This window comes from Thermobia domestica, chromosome 8, assembly GCF_964235325.1.
Source record: "Thermobia domestica chromosome 8, izTheDome1.hap1.1, whole genome shotgun sequence".
NCBI lineage: Eukaryota > Metazoa > Arthropoda > Insecta > Zygentoma > Lepismatidae > Thermobia > Thermobia domestica.
In genome coordinates, this window is record NC_137461.1 from 235300392 (window position 1) to 235320922 (window position 20531).

At 37.5% G+C, this 20531-nt stretch overlaps 1 protein-coding gene across 4 annotated transcripts in view; it reads right to left on the reverse strand.

The window, feature by feature from the left end:
- Nucleotides 1–20531, reverse strand: part of Ac78C (adenylyl cyclase 78C) — a 636268-nt gene that overhangs the window by 208638 nt on the left and 407099 nt on the right. For all 4 annotated transcript variants that reach the window (XR_014132796.1, XM_081769540.1, XM_081769538.1 and 1 more), the window contains one exon: nt 13541–13685. Coding sequence is in view for 3 of the 4 variants with exons in the window: in XM_081769540.1 (XP_081625666.1) it covers nt 13541–13685 (145 nt within the window). In the remaining variant the exon portion in view is untranslated. The remainder of the gene's footprint in view (nt 1–13540; nt 13686–20531) is intronic.

The window sequence follows — 20531 nt, forward strand, 5'->3', positions numbered from 1 at the left end:
TCCGGAATTCGGAAATATTCCAACATTGGAAAAATTTCCGGAATTTAAAAAATTCCGAATTCAGAAAAAAATCAGAATTTTTAAAATATCGGGTGTGTCCGAAATCGAATTTTGTTCAGAAATCCGAAATTTTTCTGATTTTACTTTCCGGATTTCGGAAAGTAAAAATTCCGGAATTGACCATCCCTAATACATATTGTATCATAGGTAGACAGCATGCAATAAAATTTAATTTCTCAATACAAGCTTTAGTTTTTCAATACAATATATAGCTTTACTGGCAGACATCCCAGTAATTGTTGTCTTTTAAGGTGATTCAACCCCTTATGCGCCCTATCTGTACATCACTCGTGTTAATCAAAAGAAAATGTGTGTACCTGAAAAAAATTGCTGCTTGCATTTCTGCAAAACCGGGAGCCAATAATATATATCCCAATTCGAGCACCATTCAGTCTAACTGGGTCCTTTGCTTAATGTTTGCGCAATTCTGAAAGAACTCTACGGATCGTATATTTAAAAGATAGTTTCCTAGTTTCCATTCTCGTTTGCTGGATCATCCAAAGAATAGACGTGTTGTTACAAACAGATGTACATGATTGTTAAAGCTTTTTCTTTTCCTCATGTGAACTGAAATCGATATCTTCGCATGGAAGCATTGAAAATAAACAAAAGAACGAACGAGAATTCAAAATGGTTTAGAACTAGCCGCACGTTTACTTTCTTCCATTCCATTTTGTTTGTATATTTTGCATCAGTTCCATGGAACAGGTGGCTCATCCTCTCACAATGTATCAGTATATTTATCTCTGCACGCTGTGTGCTCTACAAAAACTTAGCAAAACCAACATCTGGAGTCTCTTGACCTCCGGTGCATTTGCTGAGATATATATATATATATATATATATATATATATATATATATTTAAAAAAAACAGATGTTAATACCCTTTCACACTAAGTCGATATTAACGTGTCCTGCAGCGTACCGCACCTCGTGGGATAGGTTTTCAACTGTCATCTGCTGTTAAAGCTGTTGTTATTGTTATATATTTACGGCGTATTCAATATCTCATGGACTAGATCTTCACATTCCAATAAAATACAATTTTATTTTTACAGCAACCACAGAAAACTTCCTCGTATCAAAGTGACCAAACCATATGCTTCTCTGTACATAATTCCAGATTTGATCGCCAATGAGGCTCTTGGTTCGAATTCTACTATAGGGAGTATGTTCTATGTTTTGTTATATAGCCTCGATTCTGAAAATGCAAGTTGAACTACTACCTGTTAAAAAAGCGAGAGCAATTAAGAAGAACCCCTTACGTGATATTTCGGCTGATACAAGATCCTTTAGTTTTGTTTGTTCCGCTAACTAACTAACTCAAGGAGTTTAACACTCGCTTACAGCACCGAGTAAATACAAAATATGAGCCATATGTGACCAAATACATGAGATTTGAACTATACGTGTTTTGATTAGTAAAATGCATATAGGCAACACACGTAATAACCACGTTCTAGAGCTTTTGATTATTTGGTAATTAACGGACGGCTAAACGTGTCTTCCTTTCTAACATTATACACTTTCAAGACTTTTTATTTATTTGATATAACATAATTTGGATACAATATAATTCTTCATATTTTCTAAACTCTTTGTCAGATCTGTTTCCTTTTTCCTTCGAAAGGAGGCGTGACAGCTGATTTTGCCCACTATATAGTATATTTTATTCAGTTCTTCAAGTACTGTTACCGATCAAGTGTTGGATACATTCTTTATAGCTATGATAAGTGCTACTCAATTTACATGTGTACTGACTGTCCCGTACGCCTGCATCTAATCACGTTTAATACGCTACATACAACAAATGTTAGTAGCGCCACAATATCACATTTAGCTACTGTGTTTCTTTCCGCTCAAATCCAAGAGTGCGGCAAAGTTTCTCATGGTTACAAGGTTACCGTACTCGCCTTCTACCCGGGTTCAATTCCTGGTAGAAGCTCATGTAGTTCGGATCCCATGTTAAACTGTAGGTTCACGTTTCATAAACTCAGATTCAGTGATGAAGGGACGATAGACTAAATTAATAAACCAATCAAACAACAGAGATCGAATAGCAATATTGGCAAAGAAGACAGCCGAAGAGCAATCTGATTAGGGTCGGTAAGAAATAACATTAAAATAGGAATTCATAACATATCTTCTTAACAAAAAAGGAAAAATAGGTAATGAATTTTGGACCCCTCCCAAGAAAAAATCGTGGGATGCGCGCCTGTACTGTGTACATTGTTCAGGGACTGGGACTATAGCTTTCGTCACATTATATGCAGCATTTGTCAATAACAACCGGGCGGGTCTAAAAATTTTGATTTCATTTCCATTCTAATCATTAAAAAATGTATTATTATTATTATTATTATTATTATTATTATTATTATTATTATTATTATTATAACAGTATTTGTGTACTTCAGTTCCAGCTCAAAAGAAAGATTATTTTAAAATGTTATTAGATTAGGAAAACAGAATTGCTTAATGTTATTTACTTTCAGTTGCACTGCTTACGACAAACTGCACTAGTGGCTAAGAGCCGTTGTTGATACTTATGCGCTGCATTCTCAGCTTTGAGCGGGAAAGTAAACACATGGTATTTGGTAGGTCTATAATTTTTATCACCATGCGTAAATAGCTACGAATATCCGCCAATTATAGCTATAACTTGCTAGAAACTGAAAAGTATTTTACAGATAATGATGAAATTTCGATTTCCTTAAACCACAGACTACAGAGTTTACATTAGGGAACTGAATCTACTGATTAAAGTTAGACCCAAGCCAGTACTTAAGGTTTGTATCGAATATACGAACCCTAACCTGGACTGGAACTCGTGTCTATGTGGTCAGAAAGAACGAGCATTAGCCACTTAGTAAACAAAGAAGAACAGACTAATTTTGACCATTGCATAAGTATCTAGTAAGAAACGTCAATTAAGATTCTCCCAACATAAACACTTCTTATACTTCGAATATGCCTCATTCTTGGATAGTTCCCTTGTGATTATATGATTAGCGCACTCGACTTCAGTGTGACCGCGGTGGCTAAGCGATAGAACGCTCAACCCTGATGTGTGTGTTCCTGCTTCGATTACAGCTCTCGCCAGCTTTAAGGTACACAAACATCGTGGGTTTTCTCGGGGTTTTCCAAATTTCTCCTACTTTTATCAATTCATTCATTATCATCATTATAGCTTCCCTTAGTATCAGTGAATAATCGTGAGATGTTAAACTAAGCAAAAAGTAAGTACTCGCTTTCGGTGTGGGATACTCGTGTTTGATACCCACTGGGTGTTTATATGGTTCGAAACCCACATTAGGCTGTGAGTCCAGTCTCATATAGCCTTGCTGCTGAAAGGGACGCTAAGATCCAACCAACCAAGTCATTGCTGAGTAAGGTTTCGCCTTTTGGTGTGGGAAAACATGATTTGATTCTTCGTGAGAACTCATGCGGTTCGGATCCTAGATTAAGTTGTACATTCACGTCTCATATAGCATTAGAGCTAAAAAGAAGGTTTAAATCCCAAATCAAGGAAAAACGACCACAAAATACATTAAATATCAATAACCATGTTTGCATATACATTGTCGCGTAATATAGCAATTTCTCAGATAGAAACATATTTTGCTGCTGGCATTGTTGGGAACAATTGTTGCTAGACATCAAAATCATCATGTATAGCGCTGGGAAGATATTGTGTGGCCGAAAAAAGCTTCCGGTTATGAAGGTCAGACCCGAATAACCCATAAACAAAACAGCAATCCTTCTTTATGGATTAAGGATAATGCTAAAATAAGAGAAGGAGAACGAATCGTAATCATGACCCAGTTTCTGATCAATAATAATAATAATAGCAATAACCTCAACTCAGTTAACAGGACACCAACCATGATAGACATTGTAGAAGAGTACAGGAAGACAGAGGCGATATTGAAGAGCCAACAGATTTACTTGGAAAAGATGATCAAGGAAGAAGGACTTCTACTAAGCACAGAGAGCTTTAAAAAAAGCAGTTCCAATGAGAAAAAATCCTGCCTTCACGCTTTGGAGCTAATGATTGAGAGACGCAGGCAAATAAGTTTGACGTTAGCCTGCCTGGAAAACTTAAGGAAGTTTCTGGAAGATCAGAACGATAACCCAAACTACGAAGTGTTGACGGAGGTCTTCCATAAAGTCCGTTCCCTGAGGAAGACCGAACGATTAGATATCTTTAAGTATTTGGAATTAATTGATGTTCTGGCTAAACAAATGACTATCTGTTCCAGCTCAAGTGTTGATACCGGAAAGAAAAAGTCCAAAGCCAGTGCTACTAACTCGGCCACTATTTCACCCGAAGATGCGAAGAAAGCAGAACCATCGTCACGTCCTGACAAAGAAAAAGGAATTCATAAATGGAACGTCGCGAAAGCGCTTGATGATGGCGATGATGATGATGATATCCGAAAGAAGCGTAAAAGACAGCGTAGACGTAAGCGTATGGAGAGCAAACCATCCGGAGGGAATCAGGTTACCGAATGTACCGATACCGATGATGTCTGTGAAGAACGTGATCAACCGAAATCAATGAAAATAATTTAACAAAAAAATAGCTCGTTATCAACATCTGCACTTGAAATCACTTTATCTTTGTTTCCGTTTTGTTTATAATTTGGAAATCATCTGTTTTAGAGTATATTGAGTTATTATAATCTGATAAGGTTATCTTCTACGCAAGCATTAAATAGCTTCTTTTGGTGTTTTAAGATACTTGGAGAGCCAATCAACAGTAAATACATTAATGTGATCTGCTTCAGCTGCTGCAACAAATGAGAGTATATGAGCTGCAAATAAACACTGCTAAAATTGTGAGAAGTTAATGTAATATTATATAATCTTCAAAAAATCTTTTAAAAAATAATAACGCACGTGTTTAAACAAAATAAAAATTATAAAATTAAAGTAAAATATATATTTTTATTCTTATGTAGATTAGCAACTTAGTTTATTGAAAAATCTGTTATGGTGTCTCTTCATGGTTACGGGATTAACGTCGTTCCAGGACGGACTCCTGGTTGAGGCATGCCCTACAGACATAAACCATGCAGTAATTCGGACCCCATTTCGAGAACCTTGTAACAGCGATGCTCCCATCAATCAGCCAAATAATCTGTTTAATGGAGTTACAAAAACACATTAAAGAACGTTTCAGCCTGTGGTGCACAATATCGTGTCTGTAGATCTTCACGAGGTTCTCCCGTTTCCCTCTACATTCTCATCCCACCAATTCGGTTATCCGTGAAATGCCTTCAACATAACCTACTAATAGTGGAACCCGCGCTACGAACTGCTTTAAAAATCATTAATTTAAGTGAAAATGAGAACATATTTATTTTACACACTGACTGTGTCATGTAATGTGATAATTTTCTGCAAGCACAAACAGAAAGTTGACAAACATAGCCTCTGTTCTAAATCTATTACGGAACACAAATGTGAAGATAGGATTGTAAGAAGAATCCACTTGCTTCACATTGCTGTTTTTTGGACCGCGGTGTGTCAGTGGTACAGCGTTCACCCCTGGTACATGTAGTTCTTTGTTCGATCCCAACTAGCGCCAAGTGAACTCTGTGGTGGACAAGCATCGTGTGCGTGGGTTTTCTCGGGATTCTCCCATTTCCTCCCGCTTTCTTCATTTCACTATTTCATTCATTTCTCATCATCACTGTCTCCTTTAGTCTAGCCGGCATAAGCATGGGACATAAAACTTAAAGATTTCACTTTTACAGCATTTTTTTTCTGCGCATATTTATAAATCTTAAACATAACTTATTCGTATGAACAGATGCATCATTTGGACTAAGAAAATTTTCCTGATGAATGACGATACAACGAAAACAAATTTCTTTCTGGATTTGCGCAATATTATTCTGAACCACCAGAAATTGTGTGAATTTCTATAAATGTAATAAAGAATGTTCTGTTGCTTTTTGACCCATCACTTTCGAACAACGATGTGTCACCTAAGACGTATCTGGAAGGTGAAAATTAGTCCCCATCAGCATCGACGAACTTCTGCCAACGTTCTGGAAGGCCATGGATTCCATCGCCGTAGAACTTGATGGACCGTGAAGCGAAGAAAGTATCAAGTGCATTTTGCACCTCTACTAGGGATTTGAACTGGCGTTCTCTAAGGTGATTGCCCAAGGAATGGAACAGGCGATAATCGGACGGTGCAATGTCCGAGAAGTATGGCAGATGCAATAGTGATTCCCATCCAAGGCGTAGAATAGTGTCCCGGGTCATCCTAGCCACGTGGGGCTTAGCGTGTCCTGTAACAGGAGGACTCCTTTGCGATTCGAAAGTGCTGGCTCCGGAGTTTTGAGATTTCCTTCAACATGGTTAACTGCGGACAGTACACAGTTGCATTGATGCTCTGACCAGCTGATAGCAGTTCCCGATCCACGATGCCGCGAGCAGTCCACCAAACACACAGGAGGACCTTCTTCTGGTGCGGTGCTCGATTCGGCTAGTTTGAAACCGGTTCACGGAATCCTAACCAATGATGATGGCACCGTGGAGCTTTGTACAGGACCCACTTCTCATCACATGTTAACACCCTGTTCAGAAACAACAGCTTCCTCAGATGAGACAACAAGGAAACACAGATGTCTGCTCGCGTTGCATTCTGGCCCAGAGACAGATCATGTAAGACAAATCGACCACATTTATAGTGCTGCCCAAGTTAATGGAAGTGCTGCCGAATGGTTTCTCCACTCACACTGAATCGTAGTTCCAGTTCCTCACATGTCTGGCCACTGTTTGCCTCAATTGCAGCCTGAAGAGCTCCATTTTGTACATGTGTTGGTGTTCCGGCACGTGGTGCGTCTTCTAGGTTTCGTCACAATCCTTAAACTTGTTAAACCACCGCTGCACTGTCCGCGCAGTCACTACACCCTCACCAAAAGTCTGGCATATCTTCCGTCCCTCTGCAGTGACGTTTAACCCCAGTTTGAACTCGTACAGCACACACGCCCTTTTGACGCTCTGTGGAGGTGTCATGTTCACTTTGTCCGTACGCAAGTCCACGGTGTAACTGAATTGCCACAAGTAGTATGCTGGCTATACCCACACCAACAACTGACCTTCGCCTTATCTCCATCCGCATTCAATTCACGGTGTGAGGGCTAACTGAACACAGACCTCCACAAGAAGCGACAGAACTATCTTGGTTACTTCAATAGAAAGATTAAATCTGAAATTCTTCCGAAGTCTTCCTTCTTCTGTCCCTCGACGAGGAAACATTTTTACTCCCTCTCTAAATTTCACCGAAAGTGTAATTTTTTGCGGAAGTAACTACTTTAATCAATTTCAACAATAACAGGATGCCAATCGAAGTTACTATTTCCGTTGGTAACGCAAATTTCGTTATTAGTTAAGTTCAGTGTTGCTATTCAGCCGGTTCGCTAGAATCGGTTGTTAAAATATTTCGAGTTCGCAGAATCGTTTGTTATACCCAGACATAACAGTAAATTTTACCCAGTTATACCCATGAACAGTAAATTTTAATTTAACTATCTTCGTTTGTAGAAATTCTTACAGGTTAATCATAGGATTTCTCAGAACAAGGTATAGGCGTTTATTTCTTAATCTCAATGCTGAGAAATAAAAACTGGGATCAAATGAATATATTGGTGAAAGTTATTGATATTTGAAACTGCTGGATTAATGTATTTCCAATACTTTTTGACAACCATCTATCTTAGATAATTCGTTTTCAAAATATTCGCAGTGCTACCTACTTTCGTCACACCACTTTGTAATATTAGGATGCTGTTGCGTAGGTTGGTAGTTGTTAATTCTGGTAACCAGAAAAAACTTGACTTTTGTTTACCTTGATAGTTTGCTTCCTAAGATATTTCTATATATGTACAATCATGTCCAAAATTATTGTCGCGTGTCTATAAATATGTTGTTGTAGGAATATAATTTGATAACGAATTCGCCCGGTATTTCTTATTATGTTAGTATGTGTGTAATAGGCAAAGACATGTATGTGTCAAATTTCATGTCAAAAGAGCAGTAAATAAGAACAATAAAACGAAAATAAAATTTTCTTGTCCATTTAGCAACATTTTTTACTCATTCTTCTAATTTTGGTATTCATAATTCTTTACCTATGAAATTTACCACAAATATACATTTCCCGATTATACATATAGTATCAAGTGTCAAAAGTACCCTCCAAAATCATTATCAAATATTTTTTACAAGAAGACAGTTATAGATATGTGACAATCATTTTGGACATCAGTGTACCTACCTATCCATATCCATCTACTATCTCTCTGTCTCTATACAATAACTAGATTCTCATTCATGACGTTGTCTGCAGGATTAGTCACCATTTTTTTTTAATCATGAGAGCAGACTACTAAAACTGATACAAATGCAAACAATTTTCTTTTGTCCATTTTTCATAAGTGAAAAGAGATAATGAAATGTAACCTACTACAATAATAGATAATAGACAATGTTATTCTCCACCCGAAAATAGGAATCAGAAGAATTTTCAGTGTTGCTATTCACAGAAAAAATGAAATTAAATTAAATCTTTGAGTTTTACGTCCTACGATTATGCCGGATAGGCTAAAGGAGACGGTGAGGATGAGAAATGAATTAAATGGTGGAATGAAGGAAGTGGGAGGAAACGGGAGAGAACCAAGAAAATCCACGCAGACGGTGGCCATCCACAGAAATTATAGTGTGGCCAGAATATGAATTACCCAAAATCTGGGTTAAGGCAGGAACTAGAAAAATGAACTCAAAGGATGAGTTAACATGTTGTCTTGGCTCCTTGTTAACTACTTTTTAAATAACATTTGTATTTATATTGTAATAAAACAGAAAGTTATTAAAATTATACTGATGTACTCCGCACCACATTTCGACCGTGCTTTTGTCCACACATTGCCCAAGTACCACTTTAGTGAGTCAGTAATCCATGGAGTACAAGCTTTGGACTGTCAATACAATAAATCCCCCTTCAAATCGAGAATCCAACCCAGGCTGTCTGGTTGGCTCTTTGCTGTCGCTATCAGCACTTCAGTTTAAGAAAGTGGGTGATTAAGAAATGAACTGGTAGAATGAAAATGTACGAGGAAATTGGAAAACGTCTAGAAAAATAAACGAGCACGTTGTTTTCTACCATAAACTCACTTTGCCTCAGATCGAATCATGGACCTTTCGCACCACAAGTAAGCACTTTACCATTAGGCCATCTTGTGTCCCCTATGGTGATTACATAGATGCGTTGGTGGTAAATGCTTATTATGGAGTAACTTCTTATTGTAGACAGTATATATTTTGTGCAATGTATATTTGGTTGGTGACTTCTAAGGACTTTTGGTACTCCGATAATACTATATACCGCAGCTCTATAGCGTTTTATGCTATTCTAAAAATTAGAAATATGTTACATTTATTTAACGGTCTCCCAGATACAACCTGAGAAGTCACAACGATCGGAACGGAAGTTGGCAAGACCTATTTAAAAGTATCACCCCGTTTTTCCATACTAAAAATGATTTTAAAAATACTAAAAAAAAAAAAACCACCAGATTTTAACTCACTCTCTATTGGTACAACCAGTGGCAGTTCTTGAGGGAAGTCACATCGGTAAAAGTTTAAATGTTATTGCTACAAGCTAAGGGGGAAAATATACCTAAGACACTAGTTTGTTCATACAACTTTCTGAAACTGCAGGGTGCGGCACGTAAAACCGGCCCGTCGTAATATTCTGGTATATTGTGTTTTTGGCAACACTTAAATAATCTACCTTCCTACCAAGAGATGGCGTGTCGAGGTCGGGTCGACTTACGTGACCTGCAGCAGTCACGTGCAGCCGCAGCCAGTGAAACTTATAGAAACCAGTTGAGAAAAAGGCCTCGTTGTGTTAAGCCGGGTGAGTGTTCAGTGTGTGATAATGCCGTATTCGATACCCGAGCGTGTTGCCATTGTTGAAGAGTTCATTCTCACTGGATCTTTTGTGAAAACAAAGAATTTGTTTCGGGAGAAATTTCCAGGACGTTCTGTGCCAGCAAAAAGCACCATTCAGGAATTGATTGAAAAATGGCGGCGTACTGGATAGGTTCAAAATGCTACCAGGAACAGACGACCATCTGTCTGCACACCTGAATTAAAGATGCAGGTGGAGGAGATAATGACAAGAAGTCCTCGAAAGTCAACCAGGAGATTGAGTCAACAAGTTCATGCGAGTGAGAGAAGTTGCAGACGTGTTTTAAGGGGACTGAAGTTAAAACCGTACCGGATAAGTGTTGTGCAAGAACTGAAGGAGCCTGACCTGCAGAAGAGGGTGCATTTCTGTTCATGGCTGTTGAGCAATGTTGCCAGTGGTTTCTTGGATCCACTAATGCTCATCATGAGTGACGAGGCGTGGTTCCACCTGTCTGGGTACGTAAATTCCCAAAACAACCGGTATTGGTCGACAGAAAATCCACACGTAATCCACCAGGTACCCTTGCATGATGAGAAGATTGGTGTTTGGTGTGCCATTTCCGCCACACGCGTTATTGGGCCCATATTCTTTGAGACGACAGTGAACAGTGACGTGTATATGGGAATCCTGGAGGAGTTTTATACACACTTGACCGAAGAGGAGCGTCAGTTATGTTACTTTCAGCAGGACGGTGCAACATGCCACACATCAGCTGCATCATTGTCCCTTGTGCATGAGATGTTTACACCAGAGAGGACAATCAGCAAAGGCTTGTGGCCTCCTCGGTCACCAGACTTGTCCACGTGTGACTTTTACTTATGGGGACTGTTAAAGGCAAGAGTATACGATAAGGGTATATATGAATCTCCTCAATCGTGCTCACATGTGTGTTGAAGTGGGCGGAGGACACTTTCAGCACCTGCTGTGAAGGCTGCTGTGAAGGTGAGTAGTCATATTCAATACATTACATTTCATTTATGTGTTGTAGTTAATCATATTCAATACATTACATTTCATTTTATGTGTTCACTTTACCGGCCGGTTTTACGTGCCGCACCCTGTATATGGAGGTTTCTTTCTTTAAATTGTAGCGGCGAAATTTACATTTTCACTACTGTATACACAATATCAAACTTAGATGACTTCTCCTCCTAATGGAATAACATAAAAATCGGATGACTCCTCCTCCTAACGGAACAATATATCAAACGTACACAAATGCTCTTCCTAATGGTATTACATACCAAACGTAAATAACTGTTCTTCCTAATAATACTCATACCAAACGTAGACAACTGCTCTTCCTAATGGTACTATATACCAAACCTAGATAACAGCTTTTTCTAATGATGCTGTATACCAAACGTAGAGAACTGCTTTTCCTAATGGTATGATATACAAAACGTAGACAACTGCTGTCCCTAATGGTACTATTCGCGGTTTTGACAGTGTTACGAAAAGTTTAAGTTCAAATTACTGACAAACTCTTCTGCCATATGCTTCAGAAACACACGACTCGATCGACTAGATACTCCTAGTATTCAATCCAACTCCCCCCCCCCTTCTCACATTTCCTTGTCAAAAGCAGTCTATTTCACGTAATATACTCTTTCCATCCAGACGGAAAAAAACAGGAATCATGTTTACAATCTTTATAGCTCTCTTCCAACCGTCTCTTTCATTTGTTTGTTCTGAAATGCCTTTTTAGAGTCTGAATAAAACAACAATTGTCACAAAATGTTCCCATAGCTTCATATACGCATTTTATTTGCTTTTCATTCCTTCTTAAAGGACTGCATATCCTGTCGAGCTAGGAAGATGCTTCTTGTGGAATCTACGAAAATTGTCAATCACGGCAGTTGATTTTACGCTTCCAAAGTCTGTAATGCGGGCGCAGAACACTAAAAAACTACTGACAGATATTGAAGGGTTAATTTCATTTTTTCATACTAATTGCAAGTAAATGTTCCAGAAGCATCCTTTGGGTAGGACACAAGGATGTTATCCCCCCTCCTTGAGCTTCATAATTTTTTTGTTTGATCAAATTGTATAGTAATACACTAATAAAATAAGTGGAACTCCTACGCCGGCGGAAAATCTCCGCCTCCTCCCCCAGATAATATCTAAAATGACGCTGCTTTTAACAACAAACGTATAGAGTTACGATAGTACCTTATTAGAGTACTTACATTTGATTTCAAGAGTCAAAAATTTGATCCCAAGCCATGTAAGTTTATAGTGGATGACATTGAGAGAGAGAGATTCAAATATGGAGACGGAAAGGGATCATTTACATGACCAAGTTAAGAGTTGGAGGGAAAAATGATCGGACAGCACCCGTCTTATGACGAAAAAAGTGAATTTATGAAACAGAAGAAGGAGTTACCGGACTGTGAGGATCACATCAGGCAGTTGTCAAATTAAGGTGGGGAACTCTTTTTAGAAATCAGATGACTGCAAAGGGAGAAGATCTTAAGATTTGGGGAATTAAGAATTTTAAAAATCTTCAGCTTACGAGTTTCGAACCACGAACCTGTTAGCTATCGAAACATCACTTTATGCATTTAGCCATGGAGAACTCGAAGCAGTCATTCATATACTTTTCCTTCAGCTACGTTGAGAAACTAATAAAATGGAATATTTTAAAAGTTGCCTCGGTGGGTGCGCCGTTTACATTGCACGTTGATCTCTTGTAGCTTAGTTACAGGGTGCATAATAAACTTCCCCTTGTTCAGGAACACTTTTGAAGACAGTAAAGTTTGTTACTACTAAATTGAGTTATATTCGATAGAACCGTCTGATAAAGAAGTGTCAAATACTGAGACAAATCACTTTTAGCGAAGCTCTAGTGGAAAATGAAACAAATCTCATAAATATACTAGACTTTTGAAAAGAAAAAGTTTTTTTAAGCTATGGAAGTGTGCATAAGAATGTCATTTGGATGCGAACCCATAACTTTAAAATAATAGCGTGTTTACGTCATTGTCTGTTAGATGAATGGATGCTTAGTGTAAGGGATTCCTACGTGGATGGTTCTAGGTTCGAATCCCGATCGTTCGCGTTGTATATTGTACAGTATATTACGTTAACAACAGTTTTAGACAAGGAGAGGGACGGCGATATGGATTGAATACCAGGAGCAAATAGTCGATCGAGACTTGTGTTTCTAAATGCATAAGCATACGGCGCAAGAGTTTGTTAGTAATTTGGACAAAGTTTTTGTAACAGAGCCGCGAATAGTACTAACCAAATGTAGAAAACTTTCTAATGATACCACACACCAAACGTAGACAACTGCTCTTCCTAATGATAATATATACCAAACGTAAACAACTGTTCTTTCTAATGGTAGCACATACCAAACGTAGATAACTGCTCTTCGTAATGACAATGCACATTAAATATAAATAACAGTTCTCCCTAATGATATGAACGAAAGATTGTGAACAACTGTCTTTATGCTTACATTTATTTTTAAGTATTCTTACCTTCACATGGTTGTTGGATTGTCCATCAAGCTTTCCGTCAGGGACTTTAGAGGCCAAAGCGTCAAAAACTCCTGCATGCACTCGTTGATGTGTGATACGTCTCACTGCTTTCATCCATAGATGCCGTTTAGAGCCATTCGCAGCCCTGGAATAAGAAAATACAGAAATTTTAATTTAATCAGAAACACAACAGTAATAAAAGAAAGGAAAAATGAAATGAAATCTTACCGTTTTATGTCTCATGGTTATGTCGTGTAGGCTAATGGAAGCAGTGATGATGAAAAATGAATAAAATGGTGGAATGAAGAAAGTTAGAGGAAACGGGAGTTCCTTCCCCCCCCCAAAAAAAAAATGGGCACGGTGTATGTTCAGCACAAACTCTATTTGGTGAGAGTTGGGATCGAGCCAAAGACCCACGCAGCAAAGGTGAACACATGACAAGAAAAAAGTATAATGTTACCATGTTAATATTAGAATGTTATCTTTACTAGCACATATTAAATTTTCAACGTTATGAATTTAACGGTTTTTGATTAATACGTAAATTGGTTGTTGTTTAATGTCCCTACAGCATCAAGGCTATATGAGACATACATCTGTAATATAAGATAGAATCCAAACCCCCGTAATGGTTCATATCTGAAGGTTCACGAACTGGGAATCAAACCAGGAATTTTGTGCACCAAACGCTCGCATGCTAGTAACTAGACCAGCATAAGGGTCTTAATATTAGTGAAAATGAGTTTATCAAGTGTAGGAACATTTATTTAACATAAATTTAACGTCACTGGAACAGAGTGACAATATTCGTCGCTGAAAATGTGGGTCTTAAGGCTCAAGATAGAGGAAGTTATTTAAATAGACGAAAATGTTAAGTATAACTCTAAATATGATGTACGAAATGTGCTCCAGTTATACATTTCTCCCTCCTTGCGTTAAGTGAGATGAAATTTAAAAAAGAAAAAAACAATAAATTGACAAAGTAGTTAACTTTCTTTATTGCAGAAAACATCGTTCTTCATTATTTTTATTTTAGAAGTCTCTCTTTACAAATACCACAGTTCGTGTGTTACTGTTAGGAGACATTGAACAATAGACGGAATCTCCCAGCTAAACTTTCTATAAAAAAACAAAAAGAAAAAGAACTTCTGACTAACTGATAAACGCTCAGGTCAAACTGCTTAAGCTAGAAATTTCAAATTTGGATTCGTGGTGTAAGGTACAACTAAGGAAAGATTTTTGATAACTGTAGACGAAGAGGGGAAGTACAAGGTGTCAATTATTAAAGTAAAATGATCGTATCTCCGAATCTCTGAAGGATCCTGACATGAAATTTGATATATAGACTTTCTAATTGGAATAATAATTAGACTCATGTTTTCAAAAATATATATTTCCCTTGGAAGGGAAGAAAAAGGGTCCGGATTATAATTCTTAAAACAGGATAACCATATCTTCAAATCCTTTAAAGTTAGGAGATATGAAGATTTTACATTTGGTATTTAGATTTTACATTTAAAATAATTACAGAAGTATTTCAGCATTTTTTTATATTTCTCTTGCAAGGGAAGAAAATGATGGTAAGAAAAAGGATTAGGCTGTCACTGTTAAAGTAAGATGACCATATCTCGAAGTCTCCTATGGTTAGAAACGTGACAATTGGCGTTGAGGATTTTTAATTTACAATAACTGATTACATGTTTCAGGGTTTTGTTTTATATTTTCCCTGGAGGAGAAAAAAAGGAGCGGGAAAAAAGGAAAGTTTACAATTGTTAAAACAGGACGGCCACATCTTTAAATCTTCCAAGATTAAAGACATGAAATTTGGCATTTACGAACTTCATTCAAAATTAGTGGGAATACGCCACAGTCTTTCCGAAATTTCCACTTTTAATGAATGAAGGAGTGCAATTTCTAATTTTGTTTCTCAATATAAAAAAGTAACTTCGAGGTTGTAAGTCTGAAGCAGCAGGGGAAAACGGGTGAACAATTTAAGATGAATTTTTGAACACAATTAGTACTTGGACTGAGGTCGGTTTTTATCATTTCAGTTTGGTCGAAATGCGTATTCTAAGGAAAAAGGGGTTTAAATTTTATGCAAAGAATACAGTGTCATAAACGTATTCTCGCCGTGCGAAGAGCGGTAGCAAAGTCAGATATGAGGCGCGAGGCTGTAGACCAAGCAAATGCGGAGGTCTGGGAGCGAAGTTCCCAACTAGGCGAAGGTTAGTAGTGTATATTTTATATTTACAGTAAATAAATAAATTAATCTATTACAAGAGAACAACTATCAGCTACATAAGACTGACAACGTATAGAGATCTTTATTTTTTCCTTTGTGAAAGGGATCTTTTTCTCTTTTAAATGGATTAAAACGCTTAATGACTCTAATTATGATATCGCTTCATATTGAAAATAAAGCCCACTTGGAAGTACTTGGCTCTCCCCTACCTCATTATGAATCATCAGCTATAAATTTGTATTTACAAAAAGGCCGTAATTCCAATATAAGGAAAACGTCCGTCCAAATTAAGAATAAGGAGGCTATTTTTATAAAATTCTTTCGCATGAATTTAGAGCTTTAAATAATAATTCATGTATTCTAGAGTGTCCTTTCCTTAGTGCATGCGCAAATAATTGCTTACAGATTGATAATAAGCCTTCAAATGGATAAACCATATAAAAAATATTTAATAGATACATTGCGGAAATTTGTGCTAGGTGCTCACTCAATAAAAATACAGTATAGTAAAATTTAAGTTGAAAATTATGTATGATATGCAGTTAAATGCAAGTAATTACAGAACAATTCTAGAGCAAAAACAACATGTAAAAATAACATATTTAGAAATAATGAATCTCATTATCAAATTGGAATAGGTGCCAATTGAAATTAAGCACACACTTTGAATTTACGGGCTATATATTACAAAGCCTTGAAACATCAGTCATAAAAATAAATTTGTCGTCACAAAATACATAGGAAAATTTCATACACAATGAAGAACATGGGGGCCACTTTAAACATTAGTTTACACCACATCTCTTTCCCCAAATAATACTACATTAATGCATTCTGGAGGTCTATTTCCTTGCCGGATATTCAAATAATTGCGTACTAATTGATAACTATCTTGCAAACTGACAAGCCATAAAAACGATTATTCATCTGCAAAACAAACACAAATCCGTGTTAGATTGTCTCAATAAGTAAGCATTGTGTCTATCCCCGTTAAGCACAGGCCGGAAGTAGTGAGTTCACTCTAAAGTTTGTCTGTGTATGTGTGTGTGCCTCCATGGAAAACAGGTGCATGAGCGATGGTAGGTATGAACGTGTAAATTAAAAGTTCCATACCAACTACAGTCGCTACTGATATTTTGACTCATAGGGTGCGCTTTTAGAAGATAAAGAATTACTGCTGTTCGTTGGGATCACAACTGGTGAAAGTAATATACGAGGGCCATCCGGAAAGTGGTACCCGTTTGCGCCGCATGAAGCGCTGACAACTCGGGGAGCCGCTGGGCAAGGTCAGTCCGCGTCAGTGGCTTGTCTGCCTGCTCTGTGCGAGGTCGCGTGACGCTAGCAGTGTCTGTGTTGTGTTTGTGCTCGTTTATAATGATTAAACGAATTGAGAACCCCGCCAGTTGTGAAGTGAGGGCCGTGATTAAATTTCTTAATGCACGAAACGTTCGACCTTGTGAAATTCATCGCCAATTAAAGGAAGTGTATGGAGACAATGTGGTGGACAAGTCGTCTGTTCGGCGCTGGTGTCGCAATTTCAACCTGGGGAGGGGGAGTACACACGACGAGGAGCGTTCATGGAGACCATCTGTCATTACAGACGAACTGCTGAGGTCAGTAGACGAATGCGTAAGAAACGATCGGCACATCACAATTCATGAACTCTGTGAACATTTTCCTAATGTGTCTCGAACAATTGTTCATGAAATTGTCAAAGACCATCTGCATTATTCAAAAATCTGTGCAAGGTGGGTCCCTCGCATGCTCACAGATGAGCACAAAGCCAAGCGTATGGCTGCAGCACTGGCGTTTCTGGGACGTTATTCCGATGAAGAAGACTCTTTCCTGAATCGCATCATTACAGTGGACGAAACACGTGTTTGTTATGCATCACCTGAGAGTAAACGACAGTCCATGGTGTGGCATCACGCTCATTCACCAACCAAACCAATAATAATAATAATAATAATAATAATAATAATAATAATAATCATCATCATCATCATCATCATCATCATCATCATCAAGACAGTTCCGTCCACCAGGAAACTCATGGCAACCATATTCTGGGATCGACGAGGTGTACTGCTCATTGATTTTATGGCCCGTGGACACAATTAATGCTAATGCGTATTGTGAAACATTAAAGAAATTACGGCGGGCAATACAAAATCGACGGCGAGGTCTGTTGTCTACAGGCGTCATTCTCCTTCATGACAATGCCAGGCCGCATGCAGCTGCGAAAACACAACAACTTCTGCAGTAATTCAAATGGAAAACCTTCGACCATCCACCGTAAAGCCCGGACTTGGCCCCTTCGGATTTTCATCTATTTACGAAGTTTAAAGACTTTCTGGCGGGAAAAAGATTTAACAGCGACGAAGAACTTAAACGAGGCGTGACTACGTATCTCAATACGCTGGCGGCGGAGGACTATGACGCTGGAATACAAAAACTCGTCACACGGTATGACAAATGCCTCAATTTGCTTGGTGATTATGTGGAGAAGTAGTGTAAAGTATACTCTTTCCAATAAAAATGTGTATATTTGTTAATATGTACTACTGTGTCTTTATTGCACAGAACGGGTACCACTTTCCGGATGGCCCTCGTAAAAGTCATACTTTAAACCAGTTGAGAATGCTCCAAGAGCATTGCCAGAACGAACTTAAAAAGAATCACTTCTTTTGAAATTTAAATGAAATTCTACATTAAATTTATTTGATTAAATTTAATAGATAATACAATATAGAAAATTATATTAATATCAGTTATAATTGTAATAAAATGATTAGAAAATTATAATACAATTTGTAGGCAATTAATTAAATGAAAAAAAATATATTATTTAAATTTACGGAAATCGGAATGTTTTTGGCCAATATCTCGGGAACGGTAAGAGTGACGCGAAAAATGTAATCACTTCTTTCGGATAGTTTTTGATGTGCCATCGAATGGAAGGCTCAAAATTGAAAAATTCGCAAATAACAGACACGCAAACACATACACACATATATAGAGATACAGTAAAGAAATTTTAAAATTCGTTTAAAAAATAAATGCTTGCTTTTACAATGCTCAACAGCACTAGCTCATGTGTACGGACGTTTTACAAGAATGTTGTTCACCTTCGGTTTATCGCTGAAAATATCAGCAAACAAGCAGAAAAATGTGGCAGTAGATCTAATCTCTTTTGAGAGATGGAAACAGGGAATTATGTTTATTTTATTTGTTGCTTTTACAGCAGTGTGGTTACGAAATTACAGACAGTTAATGATGTTTTCCACTACCTTCCTTTAGAAAGGTCTTCTTAAAGAAGAAAGAAAAAAATTCTCACCAAGTAAATTCTTGGGCATCTCCTGCGGCTGCCAACACCTTTCCCTATGTAACAAAGAGGCTTGTTAGAGAAGCAGCGGACGAACTACAGTTTGGACTTTTCAAAAAAGAAAGGACTCTTGAAGATGTAAAGAAAGCTTTTTAAATTCTTTTTAGCTCATTTTTTCTCAATCTTGCTTCAACATACAGAAACAAACTTCCCGCCGCTGTGCTGTCAAATTTTATGACAAGGAACTCTATAATGTTTGGGAAATTTCTTTTTGATCATGTATCACATTTCTCCATGGTTATTATCAATCTATAGTCTCTCTCTCTCATATATATATATATATATATATATATATATATATATATATATATATATATATATATATATATATAACGTTCTCTGGTTTATTGTCTTCAAAGAAAATTACTTTGGGTCGTTCAAAGTTTATCGAATAATTCTTGTACAAGCAAAGGACGGGCGTGAAGTGTGGTGAAGATATACAATGGAAAGTTATAATGGAGATAGTTTATTTCTTTATCTCCAAAACTAGTGTTTATATACGTATATTACTGCCAATTTTCGACAGAGACAACTGTGCTCAAATCAAGTAAACTATCGTCAGCTAAAGGAAAATAAAAGGAAGAACTACTCATGACAAGGAAAAAGTAATAATTCTCTTCTTTGGAGAAAAGTACAAGCACCCACAAACCCTGTTCTCAATAGCATTGAGACCATCGAGCGAGCCCCACCGCCACATCTCGCCATGTCTCACCCTATAAAGAGAACTTAAGTCAAATATTGTAAATAATGTTGTTGTTCTTGAGTTTAACGTCCGGTTCAGCAGCGAGGCTATATGAGTCGTGGACCTACTAATTAACGTGGAATCCGAACCACACGAGCTCCCGCCGGAAATATCCTAAATAAATAACAGGAATAAACCAAGAACAGAATCCAGCACACCAATCAAGTGAATGTCTATCCATGATCTTGGGCCTTAAACATACGAGAAAACCAGTGCAAACCAAACCAAAACAACGGTAACGATACAAACAGAGTGAAAAAGAACGAGTTCCAAGCTAATATCTTCCATTTACATTTTATTCAACTATTAAAGGCAATATACATAAAATGTCACAGGACAATTAAAAAAAACAATTAACAGTGACCTGCCACACAGACAGAGAAACCATCCTGTACAAAGATACCGAGAAACCACGATGCTCTAGCGCTTGTGATAGTGGCGGTGCTGAACACAACAAATATATCCATCTCTTTCACGATATTAAAAGTTTAAATTAAATTATACAAGGCAAGGGCTTGAAAACATGTCCTGTACTTGAACACCAAACTTGAAAACACTTGTTGTTGATGGTGGTAGCATACGCAGTGAAAATGATACAAAAGACATTAATCTCCAGTTGGAA